This window comes from Podarcis bocagei (assembly GCF_964188305.1).
Source record: "Podarcis bocagei genome assembly, chromosome: 12".
Taxonomy (NCBI): Eukaryota; Metazoa; Chordata; class Lepidosauria; order Squamata; family Lacertidae; genus Podarcis; species Podarcis bocagei.
This window is the reverse complement of record NC_138137.1, coordinates 26,576,654-26,593,628: the sequence shown is the minus strand read 5'-3', so window position 1 is coordinate 26,593,628 and position 16,975 is coordinate 26,576,654. Positions and strand designations below refer to the sequence as shown.

The window sequence follows — 16,975 nt, the reverse complement described above, 5'->3', positions numbered from 1 at the left end:
GAATGTCTGTATGAAAATAAGAAAACCAGCTTCTGATTGCAAAGAGTAATTTGAGTCACATTCAGGTACATATGACTGGTCTAAGGATTTGGGCAATGGTTGCAAATAGACATCAATCCAAATTTGACAGTAAAATAATTAAGCTCAGGCTTTAGTCTTAAAAACTTCAAGCCTGCATGTATAAAATTATGGCCTTTTCCCACAGACAAAAATGCACTACAGTTCTGATGCTCTGCACAGTAGACACATATTCCAGATGATTCAAAACTTATGACCTAAACTGTGTACACACTAAAGACCTTTAAAACACATCTGAAGCACATTCTTTCCCTGAAAGCATTCTGGGTGTTGTAGTTTACCCATCACAGAGTTACAGTTCCCAGCAGCCCTTAACAAGCTTCAGCGCCCAGAATTATTTGAGGGGAAACATGTGTTTAATGTGTTTTAAAGGTATAGATTATACACAGCTCCCAGATTTGAAGACTTTAACTGTTAGCTCTGTGCCCAAAAACTCTTTTGGGTGTTTAGATAACACCAGAATCTAGCCCAACCCCCTGCAATGCAGGAATCTCAGCTAAAGCATCCATGACAGATGGCCACCCAACCTCTGCTTAAAAACCTCCAAGGAAGGAGAGTTCACCACCACTCATGGGAGTCTGTTCCACTGCCCAACAACTCTTACGATCAGAAAGTTTAGTCGGAATCTCCTTTCTTGTAACTTGAAGCCATTGTCTCGAGTCCTACCCCCCAGAGCAGGAGAAAACAAGAACGCTCCCTCTTCCATGTGGCAGCCCTTAAGATATTTGAAGATGGCTATCATATCTGCTCTCAGTCTCTGCTTGTGTAATGGGATTCTCGTTCTTGTGCAGCCCCCTGCACCCTCAAAATATGCTTGGGGGTTGGGGAGCCCTCTGGAGCAGATTTGAGGGGCACATGAGAACTGCCAGGGTAGGAAAGGAAGGCAAAGTCCCACTGCACAAGTCAAAGTCCACCCGCACATCAATGAACCCCCCCCCATAGGATATAGTCCTGCCAATACCCTTTTTTGTCCCGTTTCAATACTCCAAACAATTTCCACAAAGTCAAAATAAGACAGTAACTAATATACCCTTTGAAAATTTCACAAATTTTGTCAAGTAGCTTCCACACAAATTGAATGACTGAATTCACTGAAATTAAATTACTGTTGTTTTCTATAATCCACCCATATAATCTTATTAGCATGCTGCTTATTAGAGCAGATGAACACTTAATGAATTCTTTTGTTTTTAAATATTGAGCAACAAAACCTTGAAATGAGCATTCAGATAAACTAATTATTATACCATGCAGAACCAGACTGATGAGGAAATTTATAGACATGAGAAGCAGCTAAATGAAGGATCATTTCAGCTGCACTGGGATAAATTATTTAATTACAATGGATTCTGTTTACTTCTGAATGAAATAAGCCATCCACCTCTATCAATACCTGCAGAATTTTCTAGTGTATTGGAGCAACTAGAACCAGTGCAGGAAATACTTATGTATGTCATCATCTGCGGGGGAAATAGCAGGTTGTGGGAAGCTTTGCATTGGCATAAATGGCACGGTGGAAGGTTGAATGCCCCTTCATCAGTGCCACAAACCTGATTTGGGATAGGCACTGCAACTACTATTAAAGTTTTAAAAAACATTCATCACAGATACTCTGTGCCGTGTCTAGTGTGACCTTATAAGAGTGACTGAAACAGATTCCACACATGAAATTCTGTAAATGACAAATCTGATTTTAGGATATTCAGTAGGGACAATCTAGCTCCATGAAGGAAGGAGTTAAGTAGGGATTGCTCAAACTGTGTGCACCAATATGCTTAGGCACCTGCCAATTTGCAAATCTATGGCAATGTTGCGTCCAAACGCAGCCATGTCTACAAGAGACTATTTTTTAAAAAATCAGGATGATGAAGTCTAATGGTATAACGCATAAGTAAGAAATATCAAGAAGGGGCTATACAGTCACATAGATTGCCAAGATATTAGAACTTCAATTGCAGGAAACTGCAAGATCAATACACTTTCAATATCACGCTGAACTGTATAGGAGTCATCTTTCTCTTCAGGACAGGGTTCAAGTGTTACCCTAGCAAGTGATATTACTTCAAACAGAAGTCCAGGCTCCTGATTGCTTATTAGAAATATTTTTCTACCTGTGCATCATAGACATCCTTCAGATCGTCTTGAGCTGCTTCTTCTTCAGTGCTGTTTTCACCACTTTGACTCATTGCTAAAATGAGAGGAAATGAAAGACATTTATAATACAGGCTTATTGGCTTCATTCCCCAGCTTTCACCAGAAGACCCCTGAGCAGAAGGTACAGCGATACAAAACACAACATTAAAAAGTATTACAATCACAACTAGAGTGAGTCCTAAAATGTGTGTCTCAAGGCCAAGTTAAAGAGATGTGTCTTCAGCGTTTGATGAAAGCTGCACAGTGAAGGTGCACCTCTGTGGGGACTACAGCTCTTTGGGGAGGGAATGCCACAACTTAGGAGCTGCCACAGGGCTCTCTCAGGTCCTCATCACTCACCTGTTAGGGAGGAGGAACTACCAAGAGGGCCCCCTCTGCTGATCTTGACACCTTAGAGTGGCTGTGGGCAAGGAGGCAGTCTTTCAGATATTTGGGGCTGTAGTCATTTAGGGCTTTAAACACTAGAACATGGACCTTGAATTGGCCCAGAAATTCAGTGGCAATCAGTGGATATAAAAGTTCTAATGGAAGCCACAGCCAGTAATGTGGCCGCTGCATTTTGGACCAGCTTGACATTTAAGTCATCTTCAAGGGCAGCCCCACATAAAGCCCATTGTAATCATCCTATGTGGAAGTTACCAAGGTATGGAGTCCTCTCTGTGCTGTATAATAACAACACTCAGAAGGGCTTTCGCTATTCAACCCCCAACCCTGGAATGCCCTTAGACTGGAAAATGTATAGAAAATAAAAAAGCGGCAACTCAGATGAGTCAGTTTCAATTGGTAAAAATATAGATCAAGGGGGGAAAGAGTTAAGCTCTTATTCTCCAAGCCAGTTCAGGCATCCATACGGTGGTCATTTTAAAGCTTTTAAGGCATCAGGGCATCTCCCACATCACATATACTTTGTTCTAGACAAGGTCTATAAGAGTTGGCATAGATGTCATAAACAGGCACATGTTGAACCACAATGTGCTTCAAAATTTCTATTAGCCATATATAAATATGCTTTTAAAAAATAATTCTCTTGTAGCATTTTTATCCTGTGGGGAGTTAAAGGAACTGAAAATGCCTCTTCTGCCTCTTTTGTGCATCAAGCAAATCTCAAGACAAACAGGCTGTCTATAAATCAAATTTTCAAGCTCTACGAAACTCCAGGCAACAGAGCTGGAATAATTATTTTGTCATAATGCCACTAATGTATATGGCACTTAACAGAGTAGCAGAAACAAAGACACAGATCTCTGCTCCAAGGAGCTTACAATTTGTCCCCCTCCCCACTGTGAAAATGCAAAGGCAGAGGCAAGCCTGACAGAGAAAGGGAACATCATTTAGTGTCAAGCCAAAACTTCATGAAAAGCCAAAACTTCATGAAAGACATGGCTTCTAAGAGGAAGTTCCAAGCAGAACAGGAAGCAAGAGTGGAGATACATCGGAGCTAAAGACGAGTAAAGGAGCAGGTCGCATTGTCTGTCTTGGTATCAAAACAATATCAACTCTTTAAACTGCAGCATGTTTTGCTCAAATTTATGAATCACCTGAGAAGGAAAATGATATGCTGCATTTTTGCTACAGTTAAGAATTCATGAATATCCCCAAGAACTCATGAATACTAAAACAAACATATGGCTGTGAAAATTAGGTGGTGCAAAATGTACTGTGCAAATACGATGCTGAATTTCTCTCATAAAGTATCAAAACTGGGCAATAATTTTACACTTTCTGGTACTCACTTTATTCTTTTTTTCTTTAAAAGTGAACATTCCCTACTTTATCGCCACCGTAATGCAAAAAGGTGGGATGAGAAAAATGCTAGAATATGTCGAGTCTTTGAGAGTTCCTTCAAAATCTGACATGACTTACAATCTCTGGGTTGTAGCCAGGCCATGCAATAAAATTTCCTGCTCTGCCAACATAAACTGTGCTCCTCCATTCGTCCTCCAGCCAAGAGCAAAGGAAGCTACTTTTATTGTTTTAAATACAAAAGCAGTGTTTATTAGAGGCACACATCTGTTTGGTGTGGCACGCACAGTGTGACTAGAGTGCAAAGACTGCAATCAGGTTTTATTACAGCCACTCCCCATTTCTACCTATCCTATAAATCCTGTTCTAGCCATGGAAAAGGTCACCATGAATAAAAGAATAAGAGGATGTTAAATGAGCATCAGCTTGCTGAAGTGCAATTTCAAATGCGTCCATCTGCAAATGAGCCGAAGGAGTTCAGGTTGTTGATTTTTTAATGGTCACTTAAAGATCAGGAGGCTATGCCTTGATTTAATTTCCTTGCTCCCTTGTGGGCTACAGGAAGGATTTTCCCTTCAAGATATTCTGTAAAACCAATAATAATGTAAAGGCTTGCTCCAGGAAAGAGACTCGGTATAGTTATACACAAAGGGGATTATTGTTCCTGCTAAGTAAGGCTTATTTAATTTCTTCAGAGCTCTTTTAGAGAAAGAAATAACCTACTTTGACCTTAATGGAAGATTCACTTAAGATGGGTAATAATCATATGTCATTTGTTGCAGCCTAAATTAAGACTGGTTCAGCACTTCTATTATAACTCCCTGCTTTCCAGTAGGTTACCACTCAACTGGAGATAATTCTGTTCTAAAATTACAATCTGGCAAACGGAACCCCCACACAAGAGATGGTTTGCAGGGGACCTTGAGAGATGAACATAAGGGCAAGGGTCTATAATCAGACCTGTGGGTAAAGTTACACAACCCTTAAAGAGAAATCCATTCCAATTAAGCGCCTTTAATATGTATCAACTTTTTGAAATCTTCTGTTTCTAGAATTTGGATTTTTAACAAAAGGAGCTTGGGTTTAATAGCTGGAATAGAGATACTGGGGATATCCAGCCAATAAACTGGGGATGAGGGAGAGAAACAAATCATCACCAGAGATAGCAAGATATGCCTAAATATGTATGTAGTACACATAACACTATGCCTGGCTGTGATACAGAAAAGGGGGTTGTTTCCAAAGGAACAAAAGCTAAAATTTAAATGCAGTTAATATGTAATCCACTGTGTATTGCTTCCTGAGATCTTGGGTGTCCACTTCCATCCAAAATGATATTTAAATTCAAACAGCAGACATTACAAGAGACGTCAGGCAAATGCACTGAAATTCCTTTAAAAAAAAATAGTAGCATAAGGATCATCTGGAGTTATAAGGTCCTAACAACATATTTATATTTTAAAGCTATCCACTAAGGCATTATTCAGAGCTTCTGAATATATATGGGCTGCTTATATATTTTATAAAATACATGTATACCTCATCTTTCTTGTTAGCTTATTGCATATGCTCATTTTGTGTCATACATAGTCCAGAACTTCCTTGATTAAAAAAAACAACATTGTTTTTAATTTGAAGGGTTTATTCCTAATTACAATAAGAGCCATAAAACTCTTGGCATTTGGCTTGTCCATTGCACTGTGTAGGTTTAAAAAAAAATTATACTACTTCTGGTTGGCAAGATAAACTTCTCTACACAAACGAATGAATTATGGTGAAGAAATTTTTGCGGCCAAACAGACTAGAAACAATAAAGTCTAGGAAGGTGTGAATTTCCTCCCTTTAACTTTATAGGGTGTTAACATTTAACACTTACCACTGACCATTTTGTGCTGAATGATTCAGCAGACACACAGGCTAGTACCCTTGTTGGCATGTGAAGACCCCACCCATGTACCATTGACCCACTCATTAGTAATGTTCTTCAATTTGCAGGAAGGGATCTCAAAGCATTTAAGACTAACTGACCATAATAATTTGGTGTGTGTTAATGGTCCATGGGAGGTTCCTTCCTTGCCACAGGACTTAGGGTTAACTCTTTCTACAGACCAAATTCCAGGGACCATACACACAAAAATTAATACCTATGCACTATCCATTTTTAAGGAAATCAGCCCTGAGTGCTCACTGGAAGGACAGATCCTGAAGCTGAGGCTCCAATACTTTGGCCACCTCATGAGAAGAGAAGACTCCCTGGAAAAGACCCTGATGTTGGGAAAGATGGAGAGCACAAGGAGAAGGGGATGACAGAGGACGAGATGGTTGGACAGTGTTCTCGAAGCTACAAACATGAGTTTGACCAAACTGCGGGAGGCAGTGGAAGACAGGAGTGCCTGGCGTGCTCTGGTCCATGGGGTCACGAAGAGTCAGACACGACTAAATGACTAAACAACAACAATGCACTAGAACAGGCATAGGCAAACTCGGCCCTCCAGATGTTTTGGGACTACAACTCCCATCATCCCTAGCTAACAGGACTAGTGGTCAGGAATGATAGGAATTGTAGTCTCAAAACATCTGGAGGGCCGAGTTTACCTATGCCTACACAGCCTGTCAATTATGTAGATGTAAATATAGACTAAGCTAGCAAGGGGAGCCTGTCCATGAGCTGCAACTGACAAGCATCAAGGCAAGTTAAGCAGACGGAGGTGCCACAGCTTGACAAGGAGATAAAGGAACTTAAATAATAATAAAGCTTTCCACACGTCAGCCACTGTGACAAAAGAATGCTACACTAGATGGACAGCTGACCTGATTCAGCAGGTTCTCCTTATGTTCATATAGCACCAAAAAAGGTATAATACTTGCAATATATTGTCAATCCTATATGGAGGATTGTAAAACCACATAAAGCAAAGAAACTAAAAAAACTCAGGAAAAGGTTTGAAATGGCTTAGAATGCAAGAATTCAATACTGCGTATGTTCTGGGTTGTCATTAAGTTGTGTGGTTCTTGCTTTGTCCCGCCTATGCATATATTTTGAAACAAAAGCATACAAAATGCTCTCTATCAGCTAGTTGGCAGAGAACTAAGGTGTCGCATAAAGTGTCACAAAGAGAACTATTCAAACGAGCTGAATACAAATCTTCCCCAAAATGAAAAAAATGGCTAAAAACAGATGGGAGACATCATTGGTTTTGCATGTGCCAAAATGCATAGATAACAAGAATGGTTAAGGATGAAGGCTGAGACTTAAAAACATTGCTGAACAGATTTCACGACTGAGTGCACGACTAAACCCTAAATGTTGTTGTTTAGTCGTGTCCGACTCTTCGTGACCCCATGGACCAGAGCACGCCAGGCACTCCTGTCTTCCACTGCCTCCCGCAGTTTGGTCAAACTCATGCTGGTAGCTTCGACAACACTATCCAACCATCTCGTCCTCTGTCGTCCCCTTCTCCTTGTACCCTCCATCTTTCCCAACATCAGGGTCTTTTCCAGGGAAACTTCTCTTCTCATGAGGTGGCCAAAGTATTGGAGCCTCAGCTTCACGATCTGTCCTTCCAGTGAGCACTCAGGGCTGATGTCCTTAAGAATGGATAGGTTTGATCTTCTTGCAGTCCATGGGACTCTCAAGAGTCTCCTCCAGCACCATAATTCAAAAGCATCAATTCTTCGGCGATCAGCCTTCTTTATGGTCCAGCTTTCGCTTCCATACATCACTACTGGGAAAACCATAGCTTTTACTACTATACGGACCTTTGTTGGCAAGGTAAATACCAATGTATAAATATATATACACCATTGATTCAATAAGGTATACTGGTCTGAATCCAAATTAGTAATACATATATTAGTGGTTTAACCCACAGCGGGTGGTGCTGTGGGTTAAACCACAGAGCCTAGGGCTTGCCGATCAGAAGGTCAGCGGAGCGAATCCCCACGACAAGGTGAGCTCCCGTTCCTCGGTCCCTGCTGCTGCCAACCTAGCAGTTCAAAAGCATGTCATAGTGCAAGTAGATAAATAGGTACCGTTCCGGCAGGAAGATAAATGGCATTTCCATGCGCTGCTCTGGTTCACCAGATGCGGCTTAGTCATGCTGGCCACATGACCCGGAAGCTGTACGCCAGCTCCCTCGGCCAATAAAACGAGATGAGCACCGCAACCCCAGAGTCGTCCGCGACTGGACCTAATGGTCAGGGGTCCCTTTACTTTTACCTATATAGGAAACACCCATATAAAATGGACTTTTATGTTGCTTTTGTAGCAACAGTTCCTGCCGCGAAAGAGATAAGAGGTTTTTAGTTTGAAAGGCAAATTGTTTCTGATAGTGGAATCCACTGCAGCAAATGCAAATATGCACACAAAACAAAAGCTCTTGCTACACATGCAGCTCTTTCTCCTCCTCCCACCAAGCAAGCATATCAATTTTTTACATCCCGGTTGTCATTTCTGTATCTCTCCTATCCATTGGGATCATTGTGGCAAGAACTGCCTGTATCAAATTTAAGTGTCATTGATGCTAGATTTCCTCCCTCTCGTTGAAGTGTTCTTGGGTGTCCTCATGATTATAGCGTGTAATTTAAATCAATCTAACTATACATTACTCCAGTGTAAGGCTGTATTTTTTTAAACTGGAAGCCTTATGAAATGCAAGGAAAATTCCTATCTCTGGTGTGCAAATGGTCATTAACTTTTTTTTAACCTGAGGTGTAAAGCTAATATTGAATTTGCAGAGAAGGCTACTCATTATGCTAGTTTAGTTTCCAGATAGAGAATCAGTCCCGAAGGATCTGTTTCTAAGATACCAAATAGGAAACAGGATTCTACCAGCCCATCTCTGCAAATATAAAGGAGTATTTGGTAGTGTTTAGAAATAAGCAGCAGATGATAGCTTATAGCAGGATGTTAAGCAAGGAAGAAAATCTGATCATTAAAAAAGCCATCTGCAATTAAAATTAAAAATTTAGAATGTGGCCTGTTTGACATTGTATTACACACGGAGTTAATTAGTGTTCATTTTCTCTACTCTAGCTAAATTGACCGCAAGAGAGATAAGCCACAAATTTAAGCACCAGAAACTAGGCATGCTTGCATTAAATAACAAGTATTAAAATGCTATGTACACTGACTTATAATCTACAATGAGTGCCAATTATTATTATTTTAAATCCATTTCCTGAAATAGGTTTTTTCTCCATGTCATTCTAATTGTTCCACATGTAAATATAAGTGATTGTCAGTGATAACATGTCGCATGATAACATGACATGTAAAACCATCATCAATGATATCTGCCCATCATTTTCTTAATTGTTTGTACTATATAAAATCACCAAAAAAAACCAAGTTAAAGCATATCCATTTTCAGAACTGCAAACTATGAACACTTAAAATTATAAAGTTCCCAAAATAATTTAGAATTTAAAAAATCTCCTTGGCAGTAAATATTTTTCTGGCTTTGTAACTTTCTTGCTGCTAGCGCTTGTAAAGCTACCATCTAATTTTGAAATCATCTGTTTGACCTTCTAAAGAATATTGGAATGAATAGGGGGATCTATTCCTAGGTGAATTGTATAAAGGGCAATAACGAATACAGTGGACAATGTATTCAACCTGGCCTGATCCACAAATACAATGACCGTCACTTGTTATGTTAGTATATTAAAGAATTTACCAGTCAGATATTTTGTGGGCATAGTTTGAAATCTGAACAAACAGGAATAACGTTAGGTAAGCAGACCCTCTGTGGTTGAATTTAAATTTATTCTACCGAATTTGGGATTTGGAATTCTTCATATATTCCAATATCATTTTGGCATCTTCAGCAAAAATGACATTACAGATCTTTCTGTCAGAAATATCCTAAGATGCCATTACAAGGGAAGCTAAATAAGTAGACATTGTTACAACATTGTGCCTAGGCTTCTCTATACTGAGTGTTTAAATGCTGGCGGGTGGAGCTGTGGTCTAAACCACTGAGCCTCTTGGACCTGCTGATCAGAATGTTGTGGGTTTGAATCCCCACAACAGGGTGCGCTCCCGTTGCTCTGTCCCAGCTCCTGCCCACCTAGCAGTTTGAAAGCATGCCTGTGCAAGTAGATAAATAGGTACTGCTGCGGCAGGAAGGTAAACAGCGTTTCTGTGCACTCTGTTTTCCATCACGGTGTTCCATTGCACCAGAAGAGATTTAGTTATGCTGGCCACATGACCCAGAAAGCTGTCTGTGGACAAACACCTGAAGCAAGATGAGCACTGCACCCCATAGTCACCTTTGACTGGACTTAACTGTCCAGGGGTCCTTTACCTTTACCTATTTATGACTGCATATTTTTAGAGAAGGGAGAGATGTACTTCAGGTTTAGGCAGTGCACCAGGTGTACTGTGCAACATACTAGACAAATAGTATGGCATGTGAGACTCGTATATTTATCTGCTCACATGATTAAGCACAAGGTCAGAACACAACCCTGCTCCCTTGCGAGACAGGGGTCCTGGAAAGAACAAACTTTTGGATAGCCACCAAGTCTAGGAAATATTTGCCATCACTGTTTCTAGCTCCTTTGCGTCACCCCCCCCCTTTAATAGATGCGTATTCATCTAATACTGTAGTGTCAGCTTAATAGTGTATGAAAGGTATGCACTTTTTCAACCTGCAAAACAATGCACTCCTGTTGTCTTTATAAGAGCCTAATAAAGAACTTTAAAATTAACTCTTTTAGTTTTCTACGTTTGACTCACAGAACAATCCCCCTCATTCAAAGAAAGGGTTACAGCAGGAGCAACAAAGAATCCCGTGGATTTACTTTTTTAAAGAAACTTGCTTTCCTTCAATGTACCACAAACCGCTGCTGAAAACTCCCCAGGCTTTGTAACATGGGCATCAAGCAACCACGATTATTCCAAAGGTCTCCTGGGCACATAAAACTACTTGTGAGGTTCTTTGGAACTTTGTCATGGTATCTTTATAATCCCAATACTGTTTCTTCTGCATCCTATACTAAAAGGAGTTTCCCCATTACTGTCCTGTTTAGAAGATAGATCTTCTCTTCTCTGCTGTCTTAGAAGAATTAATTGCATTTTTGATAACCTATACTTCTCCTCTAGTCTGTTCCTGTTGTGACAACAACTTGACACTATTTTTCTTACCAGCGCATGACTTGGCTTCAGAGACACTTCATTCTTCTGCTTGACAATCCTACACAAAAGTCTTTTTAAATCGGATGGAATAGCTTTTGCAATAAAAAGTCCTTAAATTATCATTATGACGGTTTCTTTTCATATGCTGCTGTAGGCTTTTTGCTTTGGATTTTTTGAATCACGTCCAAATCTCATTTAAGTTCCTAAATTATTTGGCACAATCCTCCTGGTTCAACCCCAGAAAACACTATTACTGGTTATGCTTTTCTATAATCCAGTTCTTTCCACCTTATTTACTTTTTGAAGAAGCAAATCATGAATTCTCCACTATAACAAGGACACATCTGATTCTCATACACAGCCATCTGCATTGTGGAATGGATCTTTTGGGATTTCTAATTACATTTTCCTTCATAGTCAGTTCACAGTAGGCACTTACTTGCAAGTGTGTACATCCCACACCAGCAAAATTTGCTTAAAGCTTTAAAATAACAGCAATACTGTTGCCAGATAATCTGGCTGCAAATCTTTACTCAAAAGCTAATGCTTTTCCATATATGAACGTCACATCCATCAACAGAGCTCCCAAATTTTGCAACACTGAAAAAAGTAATCAAAGCACCCTATTAAACCAGCTCCTATTATCAGAGTGTGTATTGATAAAACTGTACTATAATTATGCCTGCCTGATTTATTATTTTAAAAATTATTAACTTTTAAATAAACTTTTACAGTCACGATTGGTCCAGAAATCACCTTACATGCATTACTTCAAAAGAAAAAATGTTGTAATATGAAGTAAAGTGTTCAGTTCAATAGTTTAAAAAGCCTGCATGCACACTCAAACCTCCAAGTACTGTACTTGCCACTTCAACTACTCAAAGCAGCACTGCAGTGTGACTAATACATAAAATACTGTACTACACTAATTAAGATCTAATTCCACTAGCAATAATACTGTTCCAGATCTGGGGTAACAGAGTTTGGGGGTGCAAGGGCACTCATAACTGCTAGAGTTAGTGAATGTCAGTCTGGAGTATTGACGGAAAGATGCCAGGGCAGTGGGAAATACAGGCTAAGTCTTTTTTCCAGGCCAGGCCCTCACCTGGGATAGAAGTCGTTAAGAATGACAAAAGGTGTTGGGAGCAAATGATTAAGCTATCAATGGAAACTATCAACCAGGAAGGCTCTGCAGGTGATGGGGGCATGATGCCATATATAGGGGGGAAATGTATCAGTTAAGTTGTGGGTGAACATATCAGACGACACAGAGATTCTTCAAACAGCTCTTCTTTATTCTGAGGCCAGAACTGAACTGAACTGAAGGGCTCAGTCAGCCTGCTTATATAGAGCTCCAGTACCTTGTTACTGTAAAAACTTTCTAAAACTATCCAATCACTGAAAGTCACCTTCGATCTTTCATTTGCATACAAACTATCCAATCACTGAACGTCACTTTTGATCCTTCATTTGCATAACTATCTACGGTATCCCCCTGTTGGCCCAGGGTGAGAACTTCAGTACATAACAGTATCCTTTTGAAATTTAGGGGTTGTGGGAAAAGGAGGAAAACTGGATGAGTTGATGTGAAGGCCAGAGCCATATTGGAAGGCTGTGAGAGAGGCACAGATGTGCCTGGGAATCCAATGCTGGGCTGCGGTGAAGGACAGGGCCCCTCCTGAGGTGAGAATGCTATGAAATCTATCTTTACTTAAAGCTTCCGTGTAAATATGTGTAAATAAGTCATATTTCAAAGACACTGTAGACTCCACCATGCCTCATTGTCCCCAAAGGAACACAGACCCTGGTTGAGTGCCAAGACCCCTAAGAATCTCATGCACCCTTCCACAGATATTGGGGCAGCCAATGACACTATTCTAGTTCCTCCACCAACCCAAAGCCCAAGCAGTTATTGGTGCTGTTCACTAACTGTCCACAACATCCACATTTTGGAAACTCTCATTTTGTACCTGACACAACATTAAATGACTGATGTTGACAAATGCCTGAAACATGGAACAAACTGAGAATAGCCACAAATCAGGCAGTTATGCTTTTCCATGTATCCCATTTGCCTTTGTTGAGTATCAGCAATAATAACAACAACAACAACAACAACAACAACAACAACAATAATAATAATAAATTTTATTTCTATCCCGCCCTCCCCAGCCGAAGCCAGGCTCAGGGCGGCTAACAACAATAAAACAGTACAAAAGTACAGCACAAACAACACTCTAAAATCATTCATTATAAAATTAATTAATTCAAGCCACTGGCAACCATTGGGCCAGAGCTCCGTGAAGATTGCCGAGGGAAGGAGTCAGGCTGTGCCCTGGCCAAAGGCCTGGTGGAACAGCTCTGTCCTGCAGGCCCTGCGGAAAGATGTCAAGTCCCGCAGGGCCCTAGTCTCTTGTGACAGAGTGTTCCACCAGATCGGAGCCACAGCCGAAAAAGCCCTGGCTCTAGTTGAGGCCAGCCTAACTTCTCTGTGGCCTGGGACCTTCAAGATGTTTTTATTTGAAGACCGTAAGTTTCTCTGTGGGGCATACCAGGAGAGGCGGTCCCGTAGGTACGAGGGTCCTAGGCCGTATAGGGCTTTAAAGGTTAAAACCAGCACCTTAAACCTGATCCTGTACTCCACCGGGAGCCAGTGCAGCTGGTATAGCACTAGGTGAATGTGATCTCACAGCGAAGACCTTGTAAGGAGTCTCGCTGCAGCATTCTGCACCCGCTGGAGTTTCTGGGTCAGTCTCAAGGGCAGCCCCACGTAGAGCGAGTTATAACAATCCAGTCTGGAGGTGACCGTCACGTGGATCACAGTGGCTAGGTCAGGGTGAGAGAGGTAAGGAGCCAACTGCTTAGCTTGGCGGAGATGGAAAAATGCCGCCTTTGTTATAGCTGCCATCTGCGCCTCCATGGAAAGGGAGGTGTCAAAGATTACACCCAAACTCTTAATGGACGGTGCTGGCACTAATTGCACCCCCGCAAGAGATGGGAGTTGCCCCCCCAATCCCATATCGTCCCGTCCCAGCCACAGGACCTCTGTCTTCGAAGGATTTAGCTTCAACCGGCTCCCACGTAACCATCCAGCCACAGCTTCCAAACATCTGGTCAGTATGTCTGGGGCCGAGTCAGGATGGCCATCCATCAACAGATAGAGTTGGGTGTCATCGGCATACTGATGGCAACCCAGCCCAAAACTCCGGACAAGCTGGGCGAGGGGGCGCATAAAGATGTTGAAAAGCATCGGGGAGAGTATCGCACCCTGAGGTACTCCACACACCAAGGAGTGGCGCGATGACAATTCCCCCCCAAGCGCCACCCTCTGTCCCCGACCAGAGAGAAACGAGCGCAGCCATTGAAGGACTGTTCCCTGGATCCCCACGTCGGCAAGGCGGTGGTCCAGAAGTTTGTGATCGACCATGTCGAAAGCTGCTGACAGATCTAGAAGAATCAGCAGCCCCAACCCACCTCAATCCAGCTATCTACGAAGATCATCTGTTAGGGCAACCAGAGCCGTCTCGGTCCCATGACCAGCGCGGAAGCCGGACTGGAATGGATCTAGAGCCGATGTTTCAACCAAGCTGTTCAGCAACCGCTCTCTCAATCACCTTACCCAGGAACGGAAGATTCGAAACCGGGCGGTAATTGGATAGATCTAAAGGATCTAATGATGTTTTCTTTAAGAGCGGGTGCACCACTGCCTCCTTCAGTTCCCCTGGGAATGTCCCGTGCCAAGGGACAAATTGATGATATCCCCCAGGAGGGCCCGCACCTCATCTGGACACGCTCTAATCAGCCAAGACGGGCACGGGTCGAGAGGACAGGTGGTGGGCTTTCCAGCTCGGAGGAGTCTGTCCACATCGGCTGGGGATATCTGGTCGAAGTGGTCCAATACTGGACCCGAGGACAGTCGAGGGGCCTCCAGTTCCTTTATTGTATCCAAATTGGCAGGGAGGTCATGGCGGAGCAACAAGACCTTCTCCGCAAAAAAGCTCGCAAATGCCTCACAGCTGTGTGTCAAATTGTTATTTAAATTTGGCTGTCCCTCAAGGGACGTTAAAGACCTGATTATACTAAATAATTGCGCCGGGCGAGAGCTAGCGGATGCAATGGAGGCCGAGAAGTAAGACTTCTTAGCAGCCTTCACCGCCATCTCGTAGGTTTTCATAAAAGCCCTATAAGATGTTCTTGAGGCTCCATCACGGGCACCCCGCCATACTCGCTCTAGCCGTCTGAGGTCCCGCTTCATTTTCCGGAGCTCCTCGGTAAACCAGGGAGCCCGGTTTCTGCGGGGTCGCAGAGGGCGCTTAGGTGCAATCTCATCGATGGCTGCCAGGAGCTGGATATTCCAGCCCTCAACAAGCTCAGTCAATGAGTCGCCAGGGGGAGCAAGGTCCCGCAAGGCTTGGCGGAATCTATCCGGGTCCATCAGCCTCTGCGGGCGAGCCCAAATCAGCTCGCCACCTAAGCAGGGTGGGGGTGGAAAGTCAATCCTGGCTTTCAGAGCGTAGTGATCAGACCATGGCACCTTCATCGAAGGAGACATGATCACATCTATACCTACACCAAAGATCAAATCCAGCGTGTGGCCTGCTTGATGTGTGGGCCCCGAAACAAACTGGGAGAGCCCTAGTGTCGCCATGGAAGACACCAGGTCCATAGCCTGTGAGGAGGGAGTGGCATCAGCATGGATGTTGAAGTCCCCCAATACCAATAGGTTAGGGAACTCCAAGGCCCAGCCAGCCACCGCCTCCAATAGGCCTGACAGGGTGGCTGCTGGTGCGCTAGGTGGCCGGTACACCAGCCAGACAGCCAAGCTCTCCTCGGAGCCCCACACTAGGCCAACACATTCAATGCCGGGGATCGATGGCGATGGTAGAGCCCTGAAAGGACAATCTTCCCGGATTAATAATGCCACCCCTCCCCCCTGGCCCACAGTCCGCGACTGGTGGAGGACGGAGAAACCCGGGGGTGCCATCTCTCGTAATGTAACTGTTGCCCCTTCGCGCACCCAGGTCTCCGTCACACAAGCCAGGTCGACCCCCTGCGAGATAAAGAAATCTCGCAGGGTGGCGGTTATGTGGCCTATAGACCTGGCATTGCACAGCACCAGTGACGGAGGTGAGTAATCCTTGCTCACCCTACCCTCGTCCCTCGGGATGAGGCGCAGATTGGAAGGGGTACGAGCATATCCATACATACAACTAATATTAACAGAAGGTAAAGGAGTGGGGGGGGGGACAGGAAATATATTAAGGTATATCCCTTTTGTATATTTCTCAAAGTCCACACATCATGTTCATGCCTAAACCGAACTATGATGGGCTCAGCTTTAAAAAGAACAGGTTCATGCAACCTTGGCAAGCCTTGTGATTTAACTCATGTATTATATTTAGCAAGAAAGATGTGTGTTGTTTTTTTTTAAAAAAGGAAAAAGTCATATGGTACCATTGCAAAACATAACTCTTATGCACGGGTGGTGACCAAAAAAAATCTTCAAAATCTGAATTTATACGTTTCAACTGAAGGCAATGGATATATAAGCATTAATTTACAAAATATAAAAAGATAAGCAAAAAGAACACTTGACTTGTAGGAGAAGCTGTTACAAACAGCTTAGACTAGTGGATCAATTATTAAAATAGCTCATCAAGTTCACTGAAGAGTAGGAAAGAAGGAAAACAGAAGAAAATGTCAAGCGGTTCTTGTCACATTAAATAAACTTTATACTATATTTCTTTCGTTTAATATGGTTTGAAAATGCAAAAACCAAATCTGGATACACTCACCTGATTTTCTTGCCTTAATAGCAAGAACAGCCGCCAATTCTCTCTGCACCTAACACACCAAAAA

The 16,975-nt window shown here is 42.5% G+C and overlaps 1 protein-coding gene across 3 annotated transcripts in view; it reads right to left on the bottom strand.

The window, feature by feature from the left end:
* RAPGEF5 (Rap guanine nucleotide exchange factor 5) overlaps positions 1-16,975 on the bottom strand; it is a 128,892-nt gene that overhangs the window by 85,029 nt on the left and 26,888 nt on the right. For all 3 annotated transcript variants that reach the window (XM_081164459.1, XM_081164461.1, XM_081164460.1), the window contains exons 7-8: positions 16,912-16,960; positions 2,190-2,266 (exon numbers count right to left, since the gene is read on the bottom strand). In XM_081164459.1, coding sequence (XP_081020585.1) covers positions 2,190-2,266; positions 16,912-16,960 — 126 coding nt within the window. The remainder of the gene's footprint in view (positions 1-2,189; positions 2,267-16,911; positions 16,961-16,975) is intronic.